The sequence below is a fragment of the Nicotiana tomentosiformis genome, chromosome 10, assembly GCF_000390325.3.
Source record: "Nicotiana tomentosiformis chromosome 10, ASM39032v3, whole genome shotgun sequence".
Classification (NCBI taxonomy): Eukaryota; Viridiplantae; Streptophyta; class Magnoliopsida; order Solanales; family Solanaceae; genus Nicotiana; species Nicotiana tomentosiformis.
In genome coordinates, this window is record NC_090821.1 from 43,849,188 (window position 1) to 43,867,197 (window position 18,010).

The window sequence follows — 18,010 nt, forward strand, 5'->3', positions numbered from 1 at the left end:
GTTCGTGCAGTTTAATTCTTCTTAAGTTGAACCAAGAGATCTGTATTCAAATACCATTTGAAGAACCATTACAACATCCATTTCAGAAATGCCGCTAATATTTAATAAGTGATTTAAGAAGAGGAAAAAAGGTGAAGGTAGTTCAAAAGATCCACATGAAACACGTCATAACACAATCGATTCCTACGTTGAAACAAATATGTTAGGTTGCTATACTGATTTGGTTGATGACAAGTGGTATGGTGTTCTGCGTCTCTTGGAAAATAAGCCTATCAACATGCACACTGATTTCAAAGTTGCAGGGCACATTATTGAGGGTGAAACGCATTCTACAAAGCCTACAGGTACGCGAATTTGGGGCGAAAAACTACAATGGGTTCCCTTTACTCAAAACGATGTGATTATGAAGTACTATGTCACTGGCATGGGCTTTCTGTACCACAAGGACTGTCTGCACCCTTCCAAACAAACACACACAAAGATGAACCAGAAGTGATTCGACATTTGATGAAGGAGATTCTAGAGATGGAAAAGGCACTAGCTGTTTATGATGCAATGGATGATCTTAACTACCTGAGAGGAATGGTGGATCAGTACTGGGAATTGTTAGAAAATGAAAAATTGCATAGAGACAATGATTATCATGTTTTCCCAACAGTTGGCGAGTGGGAGGGACTACCTAAGTTTCTACCAAAGACGTTGGACGTAGAAGTCCCATATTGTTGTAGAAAGCAAGCAAGTGGTCTTATTGATGATAGAGATGAAATACAAAAAAATGTGTGTCAACTGGGGCCTAGATTATTATGCCCTCGGTCTAAAAGGGTGTATATAAGATGTTGACGAAGAAGATGAAGACAGTGACAATGAAATAGTGCCAGACAGTGACGATAATGGCGAATGACAATTGTTATTTATTTCTTGGGGTGTATGTTAAATTATTGTATTGAATCTTTAATGCGGAATAACAATTAGATTTAACCTCATTGGAAGCATAATTTTATTTCATATATTTTGCAAGCTGAATATTTACAGGTATTTAGTACAACAAAATTATTGCAATAAAATACTATGTTTATCCTTGATAATTGAGCACATTCGATGAACTGCCACCTAGAGCTGAATTACCACCGCTTCCCAAACCAGCTGAAGGACATTTACGGCGGTCGTGTCCTGTTTGGGAACATATGCCACATTTATACACATAAACGGTATCAGCAACATCCATTTGGTTCCGTATACGCGTTATTATTTTCACTTTCCATTGGCGCACATAATTCTTGTTACACGCCATTTTAATGGTTTCGGCGGCCAATAATGCTTAGCACTCACTAGCTGTAACTTTTCACTGTATTTAAGTATGCAACAACACTATATTCTTTATCAACGTACCTTATTGCCGCGAAACCTGTATGTTGAAAGCACTTCATGGCATGTGAGCATGGCAAGTGATAGATGGATCATTTTTCACAGGAGTATAATCTTCTGTCTTCATTGACAATTTGTGTATTATTCCCCCGGTTGTGATGCAGACCAGTGTGAACTTTAAAAATATTTCGCTCGTTGCAATTCTGCAAAAATGAATGCCATTGTGCTCACTTCCTGTATTTCTCAAATCGTTTCATTGGCTGTGGCATAAATTCAACACCCATTTCCATCAATGACGATGCACCTCTAGATCTTTCTACAAACCTCTCTGCCATCTACTTGAATGACATCATCACCATGGCAGTGACAGGCAATCCACATGCACACTTCAATAACCCGTTGAAAGACTGACACATTTGTAGTCAGAATTCCCCATCTTCTACCACCATCTGCATGCAAAGTCCACTTGTCAAGCTCATGTCGAATCAACCAATGATAGGCTTCTGGGTCTTCCTGCATGATCAATTCCATTCGCCTCTTGAATTTACACTCTTGGTGATCTGTTGCATCCATCCACATTAAATCATGCAAGTCCTTATTCGGATAAGCCCTATGGAAGTTGGCCTTCAAGTGCCTAACACAGTAACGGTGATAGGCATACAGTTCCTGCCATGTACGCAAATTCTGTACAGAACTTAAAATACCGCCATGCCGATCAGATATTAGATAAATACCCGAACGTTGTCTGATAACGTGCTCCTTCAAGTAGTTCAAAAATAATGTCCACATCTCTTGGCTTTCATTAGCACAAATAGCAAATGCTAGGTGAAATATGCTTCCATTAGTATCTACTGCACATCGATCAACAACTTAATATTATACTTTTCATAGACATGAGTCGTCTATGGATATTACTGGCCGACAGTGCATAAAACCATCAATGGTTGATTTAAATGTCCAGAACACATATCTGAATATGTGTTCTGGTATTCCCGGACTCCGCTCAAGCTTCCATTCAATAACAATCCCGAGGTTAAAGTGTTACAACGCGGCCATGTACCTGGGTAGAGAGGCAAATAACTTATCCCAATTAACATAAACAATTTCAAATGCACGTTTGTGCCTGAGAAATGCCCTTCTTTTGGTAATAGTACACCCATATACCTGGTGGATATATGTTATACACTCTTTGATCTTGTACCTTATGGACGCTTTAATGTGTGGAATCAAGACAAGAGAAATCAAGTCAAAATTCAAGTTAAAATGACTCCCACTGAATGTGTCCATTTCACAATTGTGGGTGACAATGTATTTACCCACAATCCACATATTTATTTTCAACTTTCTTACGCAGTATCCAATTACAACCCTGAAACCATCTACGACAAATAACTTTCTATACTTCCTGAGATGACTCATGAACCATGATCTCACGACACTCTTTTATGCTGTACATTCGCACCGCCCTACTTAGGCGCGCTCTATCATCAAAAAGCATGCCCTTTGACAGTATCGTTGCTCTAGATTCATCCCACATTGCTGTCCGAATTTTGTCAAGATTCCTTGTGAGGGAATCCACATCCGGCATACATGACAATTGATCAAGGTAGGGAATCTCCCTTGAATGAAATGACACATGGGACTCGTACACTCTTAGTCTAATGGGAGGTGGAGCATGCTTCCTTGTCAAATCAAGTTCATCATTCTCATCCTCATCATCATCACCCTCATCAAGGAAGGGTGTGTCATCTCCACACTCTTCAACATTGTTGTCATAATCACTATCATCTTCCTGACTCTGCGCATCTTCCAGATGCCGATTAAATATGTCGTCTTTGGGCTATTGTGTAAGGACATGACCTTCAAGTTACTCGTTTTTCACTGGACAACCAATAAATAAATGAGTTTCTCAAATTCATCAAAACTTTATATATAAACTTTATCACTTCACTTACAAATCATAATGTGTTGATATCCCATGATGCACATTATCCTATTGATGATGACTCCCGGATGAATTACCATGATCCAATATACCAAAACTAGGCATATTTCAACTGTCTGTTGGTTTATAACGTGTAAAATTCATTTCTGGACGGTATCCCCTGTGGAATATATGAGTGTTTTTACAAATTCAATACATAAAAATAAACATAGTAATACAAAGAAAAATTGAAGTTTACCACTCGGCTTGTGGATTATGTAAACTCGGGGAGTAATTATGTCCTCGCTCCTCATTCGCCCGTGGAGATAAGTTTAGATCTGGCCAAACTCTTTCACCCAGAACCTGTTCGGCTACAACTACTCCAAAATAACCACTCGACGATTGATGGATATCCCTACTCTGCGGAACCTCATTATTGCGAATGTCTTCAGCCTTGACGTACATTTCCAATATTTTTATCACAAGAAGTTTCTGGTGTTCATCCGGAGTCCTCAAAAAATGTGTCAGAGTTTCATCATCTTCGATGTTAAACTCTGCATAGCAAGCAACTCCTTGCGGAGTAACAGAATACGGATATCTTCCGATTACTTTAATATTCATCGAATGTTTACTCACACTCATTTTTTTTTACATAACAATGATACCAATATATCGTACTCCATTGTAAGTGGCAACTTAACATAACATTGTGGAGAACAACTATAGCGTACTGAGTTATTCTCCACCACAACCTCACCTCCCAATATAATGAAACCTTTAATTTTTCGCTATTCAGACATTATGACAAAATACAAAATAACTTGACGAATAAATATTTCGGAAGACCTGAAGGATCCAAAATAAATTTTTACCTAATTCTGAAACTCCTTAAATAAGAAAAAATCTAATCTGGGGGGTACAATAATTAAGGTATAGCGCATGCATAATAGGCGCTACACTCATATGAATTATTAGTGGGTCAGGGGTCAGTCAAATGCAGATGAATTATTGGTGGGGCAGGACATTTTATAAATAGCGCGGTTATTCATCGCGCTATCCTTAACGGACAAATATGTCATTAAGGTATAGCACGGTGAATAACCGCGCTATATATAAAATGGTACTTTTTTTTTTTTTTTTACCTATTTACGTCGCTTGAGTCCAAAAGAACCACGCTTTGGCTCCGGACTCAAATTTTCACGGCCTAATTGTCTTTGTCATCTTCCCCCGCACGCCACCACAATCGTCCATGTTTCAACTTCTTTCGGCATGAAAATGTGAAAGAAAAATTAACAAAGTCCAAGTGAAGTCAAAATTATTTTGAAATTAGTCATTCAATTCAACCCAATCTTATGCCCTTTCCGCAAGTAGACAGATGGAGGACACTAAACTTTAATTAAGATTAAAAAAATATACTATTTATGTCTTCAAGCGTAAAAGAAATAGCTTGCCTAACAGCTACAATAACAATTGTTTCAGCAAGAGCAGTGGTATTGAAAATATCTTTGATTCACTCCTTAGCAGCCCCTTAACCCGAGGATCAAGCTTAAGTTCTTTTTAAATATTAAAAAAAAGAGTAAGAAGTGTTTTATTCCCTTTAGATTTCGGCTCTAGGTGAATTTGGATTAGTAGATATATACTTCGAATACCTGATTAATAAATAAAAAAAATTAGATAAAGAAGTACATAAGGTTCAATGAACAATGTGATGACCCGATAACTCATTTTGAGTTCTAGCACTTATTTCGGTGTTCCGAGATCTCGATTAGCTCTATTTAATATTTTTCGATTTGCGTGTGTAGTCTGTGTCTTATTCCATAAAGTTTTTATGTGAAAAATTGAAGAAAATATGAATTTTAGTCTTAAAAATGATTTGAGTTGACTACGGTCAATATTTTGTGTAAACGGACCCGGATCAGTATTTTAACGATCTCGGTGGGTCCGTATCGTGATTTTAGACTTGGGCGTATGCCCGGAATTGAATTCGGAAATCTCTAACTTGTTTTGACGTGATTTGTTGAAAACTAATAATTTGAAGGTTTAAAGAATTCTGAAGTTTGACCGTAGGTTGACTTTATGGCTACCGGGTTCGAATTTCGGTTCTGAAATTTGGTATAGGTTCATTTTATTATTTAAGACTTGTCTGCAAAATTTGGTGCGAAATGGAGTTGATTTGATAGGATTCGGACGCTCGTTTGTGAATTTGAAAGTTCTTGAGTTTCTTTGAATATTTCATGCATTTTGATGTCCGATTTGTAGTTCTAGGTGTTATTTTAGTACTTTGATCGCATGAGCAAGTTCATATGATGTTATTACACTTGTGTGCATGTTTGGTTTGGAGCTCGAGGGGCTCGTGTGAGTTTCGCATGGGCTACTGATCAATTTTGGACTTAGAGGATCTACTGGTTATGTTGTTGGTGGTGTCTGAGGATTTGTGATTCGCGATCGCGAAGGTACTCTCGCGATCGCGAAGGGAAAACTAGGGCAGGGGAGGAATTCATTCATCGCGAACACGAGAAGCTAGTCGCAAACGCGAAGTAGTGGGGGATTACCCTTCGCGAACGTGATCCTCCTCTCGCGAACGTGTAGTGTTAGGGAGGGACCAGGGGAGCTGGACAGTTGCTCTACGCGAACGCAAGCCCAGGCTCGCGAAAGCGAAAGCAAAGAAGGCTTGACGCCCAGTTATTTAAATAAGTCGGGATTTATCCCATTTTTCACTATTTTCATGTTTGAGCTCGGCCTAGAGGCGATTTTGAAGAGTTTTTTCATCCCAACTTCATAGGTTAGTAGATTTTAACTTATTTCCTTATATTTCCATAAACACCCATTGATTTTAACCTTTAATCTATGCTTTTTCATGGTAGAAATTAGGGATTTAGATAGAGATTGTAGATTTTGAGAAATTGAGATTTAGACCTCAAATCGAGGTCGGATCTGGAAACTAATCACTTAACTGGGCTCGGAGGTGAATGTGTAATTGGGTTTTAGTCCGAATCTTGGGTTTTGACAAAGTGGGCCCGGGGTTGACTTTTGTTGACGTGCTTCAAAACATTAAAGATATAATCTCTTTCACTCGTGGGTAGTTTCTAAAGCTTAACTTGAATTATTTCAACTATATTTAGTTAGATTTGATTGGTTTGGAGGCTAATTCTAGAGGAAAAGTCGCGGTTAAGCATTGATTTGGTTGCGGGGTGAGGTAAGTATCGAGTTAACCTTGACTTGAGGCATTAGGACTTGTTGGTCTATTTGCTATATGTTTTATGTGTGAGGACAACGTATATGTGAGGTGAAGAATACTTATGTGTTGTCATTGGGCTAAAGCATGCGGGTAAAAATTATTTCTTTGTATTATATTATTCCGTTAAATATGATATCCATGCTTAGGTTAGGTTATTACTTCTTTGATTATTAGTTTCATATTTATTGTTTATTTCAAAGTTGTTGAATATTTTTAAAAATTGAAGTTTGATATCATATCACCATATTTGAAGTTAAATTATTCTCTGCATTGTTTAGTATTCAAATTCATATTATTATTATTACATGGTGAGGAAGAGAGTAAAAGCACGAAGGGTGATGCCGTGCCATTTCATTCATATTATAATTATTACACGGAGAGGAAGAGAGTAAAAAATACGAACGGTGATGCCATGCCATTTCATTTATATTGTCATTATTACATGGTGGGGATGGGAGTAAAAGCACGAAGAGTGATGTCGTGCCATTATATTTATATTATTACATGGTGGGACGAGAATAAAAGCACGATGGGTGATGCCGTGCCATTTTCATATCATTGATTTGACTGATTTCTGATTTTGGTTATTTACTTGATTATTTCGTGATTTCATATTTGCCGTATTATATCTTCTCCTTTTCGCATGTCCCCTACTAGTTAGTACGTTATCATTCTTTGTTATTATTGATGCTTTATATACACTTTACAGGTTTATTTACGTATGTGTCTTGTCATAGCCTCATCACCACCTCATCAAGGTTAGACTCGACACTTACGGTGTACATTGGTTCGGTCGTACTCATACTACACTTCTACACTTCTTGTGCATATACTGTATTGGTCCCAATGGTGCACGAGGTGTATCAACTCGGATCATTTCATACGGAGACTCGAACTAGATCTGCTTGCATCCGCAGACCTTAAAGTCCCCTTTCATTTCCCGCCTTTACTGTTTGTTTCTTTCGAAACAGTTGTATTTTATAACATACCTTATTTGTAGACTTTTAGTTGCTCGTGTACTCGTGACTCCAGATTTCTGGGAGTAGATATTATCATGTGGTTTAAATCAGTACTGTGTTAGACTTGGCTTTTATTTCTTGTTGAATATCATTATTGTATTTTTAACTATTAAAATTGGTTAGTTAATTATTTCACATCGGTTTGCCTAGCAAGTGAATGTTAGGCGCCATCACGACCCCGAAGTTGGAATTCCGGGTCGTGACAAACCACGATTCAAAGTCTACTGAAATTCGCATCTATGATATATATAATATATAGTTAAACTATTTTTTAACTAAAGATAACTCTTAATTAACCTATAAAATATAAGAACTTCGATAAATGGTCGAACAGTCACGAGATGTTTAACTTTCTTTTTTTAATCGTTTCTTCCATTGCTTCTTGTTTACCCGAAAAATTAGATAGAGTTAATTTGTGTATGGTTTTAAGGATATGTGATATAATTTGATACAAATCGTATAGAGAAATAGAAATACGTGTATTCTTGACTATGAGAATGAGAATAGTGAGCATGAAGAACAAATAAGATAAAGTGAAATAAACACAAGGGGATATCTTTCAATATGAGGAGAAATCTTTTGTTATAATGTGTCGCTCTGCTTACAATCCATCCCCCATCCCCCGCCCTTATAGTAGAGGGATCCTACTTTATATACAATAAAAAATACGTAGTGGAGAGCCCATGATGTATTGTCTTTTCCCTAATTCCCGCCAGGATTCTCTCCCTTAGTGCGGCTGTAACGGCCTTGTGTGTGAGCTTCGATACTGACTCGAACTCGATATCGGGTCGAGCCATCGGCCTTGACTCGAGCTCGATCCTGACTCGGAGTCTTGATATTCGGGGTGAGTATTGGTCGGTCTGTGCATCTCCGACAACCTTTTGCCTCGTGGTTTGATTTGGTCATGGGCCCGATATTGATACCGAACTGATCCTTGATCGCACTTGGAGCTCAAATCCCGAAGCCCTTTCTTCGGACCTTGACCTGACCTTACGTAGATACCTTTTGAATGAAGTATTGTTATCTCGACCAGCCCGTATGACTGACTTAATAGGTTTCGACCGCATACAGATAGTCCCCTCGTTTCTTGGAGACGATGTGATGAGAAACGACATGATTTCCCACGGTATGATTAGACATATATTGACATCAGTATCGAGTCTGACCATAATGTACGAGGTAGATGTCCCGTCGGTTCAGCTTACCGAGGCATTTAATGCGTGTTAGTCGATGTCGGCCATTATATGAGAATGAACCACCTCTGTTTAGCCCATAAATAGCCCGTCCTAAATCAAACTTAATCTATTACCCTAATCAACACCCCCCCCCCAAATGTTCTTACTCTTTCCGCCTCCATTTCGTCGTTGGTAGAGCCACCTCCATCAGCGTTTGACACCATAATCCTTTTATCTTCCTTTGCTTTTCTTTTACTTATACCTTATGGAAAAAACTTCAAAAACCATACCGCAGAAGGAGAAAGCTTCCTCTTACCGGCCATCCGGCGACAAGGCGCCGGCGGAACCGCTTCCCTATAAGTATGTTCCTGGCCCGTGTATTCTAAAGGCTGATTTTAAGGTTGATAATCCTTCGTCGATTCCAGGCCGATGTGAGCATGTGTCGATGTATATGTGCTCGATAACAGAGGGCCATCTCGAGGCCGTGAGGAAGGACTGCAACTGGGGTCCCGAGGTTATGCTGCAAATTCCTTCTCCCGAAGAGAGCATCATCACTCACGTGGAAAGGTTTTTAAGTGTTTACACTTTCCCCTTCACGTTAGGTCCAGTCGATCCTGTGATCATCGATTTTTGCAGAAGATATCAGGTCACCCTCGGTCAAATTAGTCCTTCTCTATGGCGCATAGTAATCTTACTTCGCTTCTTCTCCAACAAGGCCGGAGAGTTGGATTTCACCCTAAATCACCTCATACGATTGTATCGGCCTCAAATCTTTCGAGGACTAATCAGGCTCCATCGTTGGGCATCGAAAGCTTTAATGTCGAGCATCGATGAAGACAAGGATCGGGGTTGGATGGGCCTTTATATTCGGGTGAGGACCCATGACCTTATCCCGGAAGAGAAGATGTCGTTCCCTGAGGAATGGAATTTTGACCATAAGTGATTTTCATAAGGCGTTGCTTTTCGTACCTTTCTATGATTCTATTTGATATCTCCCCCCGATATACAACTTCCCCTTGGATTCCACAAGCGGTACCCGACCTCGAGGATTGGGTTCGGAAGTTAGCCTCGACTTCCTCTTATGCCGAACGCGCTTGGCGTGATTTGGCGAAAGGTAGGTGGGAGGCCAAGAATCACCGTAAGGGTCACTTCTCATGTTTTTCGAATCATTTTTTGTGCTCCATTCGTTACTGCCTTCCTTTCATGCAGGCGTGACCAAGGATGCCGTTTTGAGGCCTTCGAGTGGTGAGGAAGAAACCAAGTCCCTGGTTCCGAAACCGGGGAAAGATAGAAAACGAAAAACTGCCTCTCAGTCCATGGATCCTAAACCCAAAACTCGAAGGGTGAAGAAAAAAGTAATCGCCCTTATGATGGACTCGGTCCAACGTCTGAGAGATGAAGAAGAAGAAGAAGAGGAAGAAGCTTTGGCACTCGACGTCGTCAGACCTTCCGAACCGATGACAGCTACACCGTACAGGGCCGGTTCTGATAACCTGAGGGTCGATTAGCGCGTCCCGAGCGATTTGCTCGGGACCATGACAGTGGGCCACTTGCCTTCTCTTCCGACCTTTTCCGAGGAGGCGTTAAGGGAAGCTCGAGAATTGAAGACCCTCGATATGGGAGGAGGCTCTAGTGTAGGGGACCCTTTTTGGGATTGCTTTGCTGGAGACGATGATGCCTCCGATATTAATGACGCTTCTATTCTCCTAGAAGAGGCCCAACATTTTATTTCTCGGGTAAAGATTTTACTGTTTTTGGTTTCTTAGTTCTCTTCTAAACCTGACTTGCATTTTTTCCTTTTGTGTAGGACCTTAGCAAGTTTCAAGCCAATCTCAGCCAGTGTGAGGCCGAGTTTCAAAAGGTCTTGGGGGAGAGAGATGCTCTGAAGCTTCTTTGTGGACAAAAGGAAGAGGTTATAAAGGACCTCCAAGCAGATTTGGCCAAGGCTCGTGAAGAAGAGGCCGAACTGGATAAACAGGCGAGCATCGTTCTTTTAGAGTATGGATTCGACCCAACTGTGAAAGCTGACCCTTCGTTATCTCAGCTGCAACAAAAGGTTGAGAAGATCGGGTTGCTTCGGGGAGAAGTCGATCAGATCAAGGCCGAGTGTGATCGGTGGAAGGCGACTATGGACAGCCTAGCTGCAGAAAAAGAAACCATTTTGGCCAAACTATTATCGGTTGATGTTCAACTTCGGGGTGTCAAGCAAAAAAGTTTGGCCCAAGCCAGGAGGATCGAGGAGCTTGAGACAGGGCTTGCTGAGGCAAAGGCGGAGATCGAGTCGTCAAAAGTCATGGCGGACAAGTCCATGCCTGTGTATCGGGCTGATGCCGAGGCTGCTCAAATGCAGCTAAGGGAGGCTTTTGATCGGGAGCAACGAGTTACTGACTTGGAAAAGTGCCAATCTCGAAGAGAAACCCTCGAGGAAATTCACACTCGAGGTTTTGAACTTTTCGAGGAGATCGCCCGAGCTAAGGCGCTCGAAGCTGAAGCCAGGCATCTTGTCTCTTTTGATAACGACGATTATGATGAAGAAGGTAGTCGGGGCGGGTCCGATGAAAAGCCTGAAGAAGAATCAGCTCCCGAAGGAGACATTGACACCGGCCGCAGTTAGGACTTAGTTTCTCTTTTGCAAACTTTTGACCGGTCTCTTTGTACATACCCCATTTTTTTAATAATAGAGCTTCTTCTGAATGTCTTCTCATTTTCATGCTCGAACGTGTTTTTGCCTTTGTGAAGATTTTGTTATTGCTCGAATGAGTTATCTTGAATTTTGGAGTAATGGAACCTTTTTGTTCTGTTCTAAGCGAGAACAGAGCCTCAAACTCTCGCTGTGTTGGTCCTTAAGCTTAATAATTGTGTGAGTGATTATTTTGAGCTTGAAGTAAGATAGCCCTTAGGCTTAATGATTGAGTGAGTGATTGCTTCGAACTCGAACTTGATGTATCTTAGGCCGTAGGCCTTTTATGATCGAGTGAGTGGTTCGCTCGAACTCGATGTAAGATATCCCTTAGACTTAATGATTGAGTGAGTGTTTGATTCGAACTCGAACTCAAAGTATCTTAGCCCGTAGGCTTTTTATGATCGAGTGAGCGGTTCGCTCGAACTCGATGTAAGATATCCCTTAGGCTTAATGATTGAGTGAGTGTTTGATTCGAACTCGAACTCAAAGTATCTTAGCCCGTAGGCTTTTTATGATCGAGTGAGCGGTTCGCTCGAACTCGATGTAAGATAGCCTTTAGGCTTAATGATTGAGTGAGTGATTGTTTCGAACTCAAACTCGATGTAAGATAGCCCTTAGGCTTAATGATTGAGTGAGTGTTTGCTTCGAACTCGAACTCAAAGTATCTTAGCCCGTAGGCTTTTTATGATCGAGTGAGTGGTTCACTCAAACTCAATGTAAGATAGCTCTTAGGCTTAATGATTGAGTGAGTGCTTGCTTCGAACTCAAACTCAAAGCATCTTAGCCCGTAAGCTTTTTATGATCGGGTGAGCAGTTCGCTCGAACTTGATATAAGATAGCCCTTAGGCTTAATGATTGAGTGAGTGATTGTTTCGAACTCGAACTCAAAATATCGTAGCCCGTAGGCCTTTTAATGTTGGTTGGCCCTTAAGCCTGTTTGAATCATGAAGTAGGAGGATATTTTCAAAGTAAGAGATATCTGAGAAGAAGAAGTTTTCCTTTATAAGTCATTATACATATGTTTGTATCTTGTGCCAGAGTTCGAGCAAAACTACATGGGCATGGTTTGTTTTGACCATTTGGCCCTTACACTTTTCTCTATCGAGACCCTGCTCGACATGAATTTGATATGAAATAACTTTCTTGTATCGAACTTGATTTATTTGATGGTAGCCCTCCAGTATTCGGGGTTTATTATGAAGAAGCCCTAGATACTGTTGAATTTCCTTCAGGTAGCACATAATTGTTGCCTTGTTAAAAACCTTACCGGAAAAATCCATTTGGGATAAAAGCCGAACTAAGGAAAAAAAGAGTACAACGCGTGCTTTAAAACCAGAGGTCTTGATATCTTTTGTCGAATTCCTGTAATGAGTTAGTGCCGAATATATATATATAGATGATTGAAAGGAGAAAATCATACCTTAACAATAATATCGTTTAAGGAGTGATATGTTCCAATTGTTTGGTAACGGTTTGCCATCCATTATTCCGAGTTTAGAAGACCCTTTTTGACTATATCGAGGACATGATAAGGTCCTTCCCAATTCGGGCCAAGCTTCCCTTCATTAGGATCTCGAGTGTTGATGGTGACCTTCCTTAGGACCAAGTCCCCAGCCTCGAAATGGCGGAGTTTGGTTCTTCTATTATAGTACCATTCGATTCGTTGTTTTTGTGCAGCCATTCAGACCAGTGTTGTTTCTCGTTTTTTATCTAATAATTCGAGGCTAGTATTCATAGCCTCGTGGTTCGACTCTTCCCATGAATGTCAGAACTTTGCGCTGGGTTCTCCGACTTCGACTAGAATTAAGGTTTCGGAGCCATATACTAAGGAAAACGGAGTTGCTCCCGTACTGGACTTTGATGTTGTTCGGTATGCCCATAGGACTTCGGGCAGAATTTCTCTCCACTTCCCTTTAGCTTCGCTCAACCTTTTCTTCAGGTTTTGGATGATAGTCTTGTTCGTTGATTCGTCCTCTCCGTTCCCGCTAGGATGATATTGTGTTCACAGTATTCTTTTTATTTTATGGTCTTCAAAGAATTATGTCACTTTACCGCCGATAAATTATTTACCATTGTCGTATGTTATTTCTGCTGGTATCCCAAATCGACACACGATGTGGTCCCAGATGAAATCTATAACCTTTTTTTCTCTCACTTTTTCGAGCGCATGTGCTTCAACCCATTTAGAGAAATTGTCAGTCATAAACAAAATGAATTTGGCTTTACCTGGGCCAATGGTAGAGGGCTGACGATATCCATTCCCCATTTCATGAATGGCCATGGAGAAATGACCAAATGAATCTGCTCTCCGGGTTGATGGATCATCGGTGCAAACCTTTGGCATTTATCACATTTTCGAACGAATTCCTTAGTGTCCTTCTCCATGCTATCCCAGTAGTACCCTGCTCTGATGATTTTGCGAATTAATGGTTCGGCGCCAGAGTGGTTTTCACAAGTGCCTTCATGGACCTCTCGTAAAACATAATCGGTGTCTCCTGGTCCCAAACATACCGCCAGTGGTCCGTCGAACGTCCTACTATATAATGTTCCATTTTCAACCAGCGTAAATCGAGCAGCCTTGGTTCGTAGAACCCTCGATTCTTTAGGGTTCGATGGGAGTTTTCCGTTCTTTAAGTATTCAATATACTTATTCCTCCAATCCCAGGTTAAGCTCGTGGACTTTATTTCGGCATGCCCCTCCTCGATTACAGATCTTGAGAGATGAACGACAGTCCCCGAGTTGATCTTATCTTCCTCGACTGACGACCCCAAATTTGCGAGTACGTCGGCCTCATAGTTTTGTTCTCGAGGCATATGTTGTAGGGTCCATTCTTTGAAACGGTGTAGAGTTACCTGTAATTTATCCAAATACCTTTGCATCTTATCTTCTCGAACCTCGAAAGTTTTGTTCACTAGGTTCACCACTAGTAAAGAGTCACATTTAGCTTCAATGATTTCTGCTCCCATGCTTTTAGCTAGCTCGAGACCTGCAACCATATCCTCGTACTCGGCCTCATTGTTAGTTAATCTAGTGGTTTTGATGGATTGCCTAATAATGCCACCTGTGGAAGGTTTAAGTACGATGCCAAGCCCGGACCCCTTCACATTTGAAGCACCATCTGTGTAGAGGGTCTAAACCCCCGATGACGTACCCGATTTTAACAAGAGTTCCTTTTTAATTTTGAGTACGAGGGTTGGCGTGAAATCGGCCACGAAGTTCGCTAAAATTTGGGACTTAATGGTCGTACGGGGTTGATATTCGATATCGTACCCACTGAGTTCGACGACCCATTTGGCCAATCGACCCAATAATTCAGGCTTGTGCAAAATATTACGAAGTGGGTAAGTGGTTAAAACGCATATGGGGTGACATTGAAAGTATGGTCTCAACTTTCTAGAGGTGCTTATTAATGCAAGTGCTAATTTCTCTAAGTGAGGGTATCTAGTCTCTACTTCTCCAAAGGTCCGACTTACATAATAAACAGGAAACTGTGTACCTTGCTCTTCTCAAATTAGGACGCCACTTAGCGCGATATTTTGAAACCGCCAAGTATAAGTAATGCTTCTCATCTGTCCTCGGAGTGTGAAGTAGTGGTGGGATGGACAGGTACCACTTCAATTGTTCTAGTGCCTGTTGGCATTCCGGGGTCCAAGCGAAAATCGTTCTTCCTTTTGAGTAGAGAGAAGAATTTGTGTCTTCGATATGATGACCTCGAACTGAATCGGCCTAAGACAGCTATCCATCCGGTTAGCCTTTGCACTGCTTTCACGCTATCCATGACGGTGATGTATTCGATGGCCTTAATTTTGTCGGGGTTGATCTCGATTCCCCGATTTGATACCATGAAACCAAGGAACTTGCCCGATCCAACACCGAAAGCACATTTCTCGGGGTTGAGCTTCATGTTGTATTTCCTTAAGATCTTGAACGTTTCCTGCAAATGAGTCAAATGGTCCTCTGCGCGCAGGGACGTAACTAGCATGTCATCAATGTAAACTTCCATCGACTTACCTATTTGTTCTTCCAACATTTTATTCACTAGGCGTTGGTAAGTAGCTCCTGCATTTTTTAGCCCGAATGGCATTACATTATAGCAATAGGTTCCGTACTTGGTGATAAATGAAGTCTTTTCCTGGTCCTCCGGGTTCATTCGAATTTGATTGTACCCGAAGTAGGCGTCGAGAAGAGTAAGGATCTCGTGGCCGGCTGTGGCATCGATCATGCGATCGATGCTAGGTAGTGGAAAAGAATTTTTGGGGCATGCTTTGTTTAGATCTTTATAATCTACGCACATTCTAAGTTTGTTCCCCTTTTTAGGGACTACAACTACGTTAGCTAACCACTTGGGATATTTTACTTCCCGAATTGACCCTATTTTGAGAAGTTTAGTTACCATATTCTTTACAAATGTGTGTTTTACCTCGGACTGAGGTCTTCGTTTTTGCTTCACTGGTTTGAACCTAGGGTCCAAGCTCAGCTGGTGCGTTGTTATCGATAGTGGGATCCCTGCCATGTCTAAATAGGACCAAGCAAAACAATCTATGTTATCGATAAGAAATTGAATAAGTTTTTCCCTTAAGTTCGGGGGTCAATCCCGTTCCCAGGTTTACCTTTATCTCGGGCAGATATTCGATTAATATAACCTGCTCCAGTTCTTCGATCGTAGATTTGGTGGCGTCGGAGTCGTCGGGGACGATGAAAGCTCGAGGTGTCAGAAACTCGTCCTTGTCATCCTCTATTTCCTGTTCCACCGGTTCGGTCGAGACTAGTGGCTGTGATTGCTATTTGGTTTCTCGTCTATCATTAGTGATCGACTTTTCCGAGGCCGATAGCGTTGGTATCGGTGTTACCTCATCGACCGCAAACATTTTCTTCGCAGCATGTTGCTCCACGTATACTGTTTTCACGCCGTCCGACGTAGGAAATTTCATTACTTGCTGGAGGATCGAAGGCACTGCCTTCATATTGTAGATCCAAGGCCTTGTGAGTAGGGCATTGTACCTCATATCTCCTTCGATTACGTGGAATTTGGTATTTTGGATGGTTCCAGCTACATTCATTGGTAGAGTAATCTCCCCTTTAGTCGTTTCACTGGCCATATTGAAGCCGTTCAATACCAGAGCTGCGGGCACGACTTGATTCTGCAAACCGAGCTGCTCTACTACCCAAGATCGGATGATATTCGCAGAGCTACCTGGATCCACTAAAATACGCTTAACTTGAGCTTTATTTAATAGGATAGAAATTACCAGAGCGTCGTTGTGAGGTTGAGAGATACCCTCGGCTTCTTCAATTCCGAATGATAAAGCGTCATTGGGTACATAACCTCGAGTTCGTTTCTCCCATAAGGCCGGTATCTTGCCGTATTTGAGCACGGGTCCCTGTGGAGTATCGACCCCACCGATGATCATATGAATGATATGCAGAGGTTCTTCTCGTTTATCTTTTTGCTAGCGTCCCTTTCTCTGAAGTGATTCTTGGCTCGATCACTGAGGAACTCTCGAAGGTGGCCCTCATCGAATAGGCGGGCTACCTCTTCTCTTAATTGTCTGCAATCCTCGGTCCTGTGGCCATACGTACCATGATACTTGCAAATCTAATTCGGGTTCCTTTGGGAAAGGTCGGTTTGCATGGGTCTGGGCCACCTAGTATCTTTGATTCCTCCGATCGCCGATACAATGCCCGATATGTCGACGTTGAAATTGTACTCCGATAGCTGAGGTGCCTCAATTGGATTGACATATTTATCAAAGCCACTCTTGCTTATAAGCCCCCGAAAATTTCGTCCTCGATCACTCATTCGATTGTTCCGAGCGGCATTGCGCGTTGAATCGTTGTTCATTCGATCTGCGACTTACGGTTGATATCGGTATCTGTTCGAACTTTACTCTCTGTCGATGTCCCTCTGGTTTTTAATAGTTGTCTTGTTCTGATGCATGGATCCGGAAGGACCTCCCAACTGGTCGTCTTCGGCCCTAATTTTTGACTGATATCGGTTGTGTACATCCGCCCAAGTTATTGCTGGATACTCGATCAAATTTTATTTCAGCCGACGTGATGCTATTAAACTTTGCTCGTTCAACCCTTGGGTGAAAGCTTGGACGGCCCAGTCATCTGTGACCGGTGGCAATTCCATGCGTTCCATTTGAAATCGGGATATGAACTCCCCCAGTATTTCACTACCCCTTTGTTTTACATTGAAGAGGTCTGATTTTCTTGCTACCACCTTTATGGCACCAGCATGTGCCGTTACAAACGAATCCGCTAACATGGCAAAAGAATCAATGGAATTTGGTGGCAGATTATGATACCAAATCATCGCTCCCTTTGAGAGGATCTCTCCGGATTTTTTCAATAATACGGATTCGATCTCATCGTCTTCCAAATCGTTACCCTTGACGGCACACGTGTAAGAGCTGCCGTGTTCGTTGGGATTGGTCGTACCGTTATATTTGGGAATTTCGGGCATACGAAATTTTTTGGGGATTGGTTTTGGGGCTGCACTCGAGGGAAAAGGCTTTTGTACGAATTTTTTCGAATCCAGCCCTTTTATCATTGGTGGAGCTCCCGGGATCTGATCGACCCTTTAATTATATGTTTCTACT

At 41.4% G+C, this 18,010-nt stretch overlaps 1 protein-coding gene across 1 annotated transcript; it reads left to right on the forward strand.

The window, feature by feature from the left end:
* The first annotated feature begins 10,256 nt into the window (after positions 1 to 10,256).
* On the forward strand, positions 10,257 to 11,335 carry LOC138900091 (uncharacterized). Its single transcript, XM_070186798.1, has 2 exons — positions 10,257 to 10,457; positions 10,529 to 11,335. The coding sequence occupies exons 1-2, from the start codon at positions 10,257 to 10,259 to the stop codon at positions 11,333 to 11,335; spliced, it is 1,008 nt and encodes a 335-aa protein (XP_070042899.1).
* Positions 11,336 to 18,010: the final 6,675 nt, after the last annotated feature.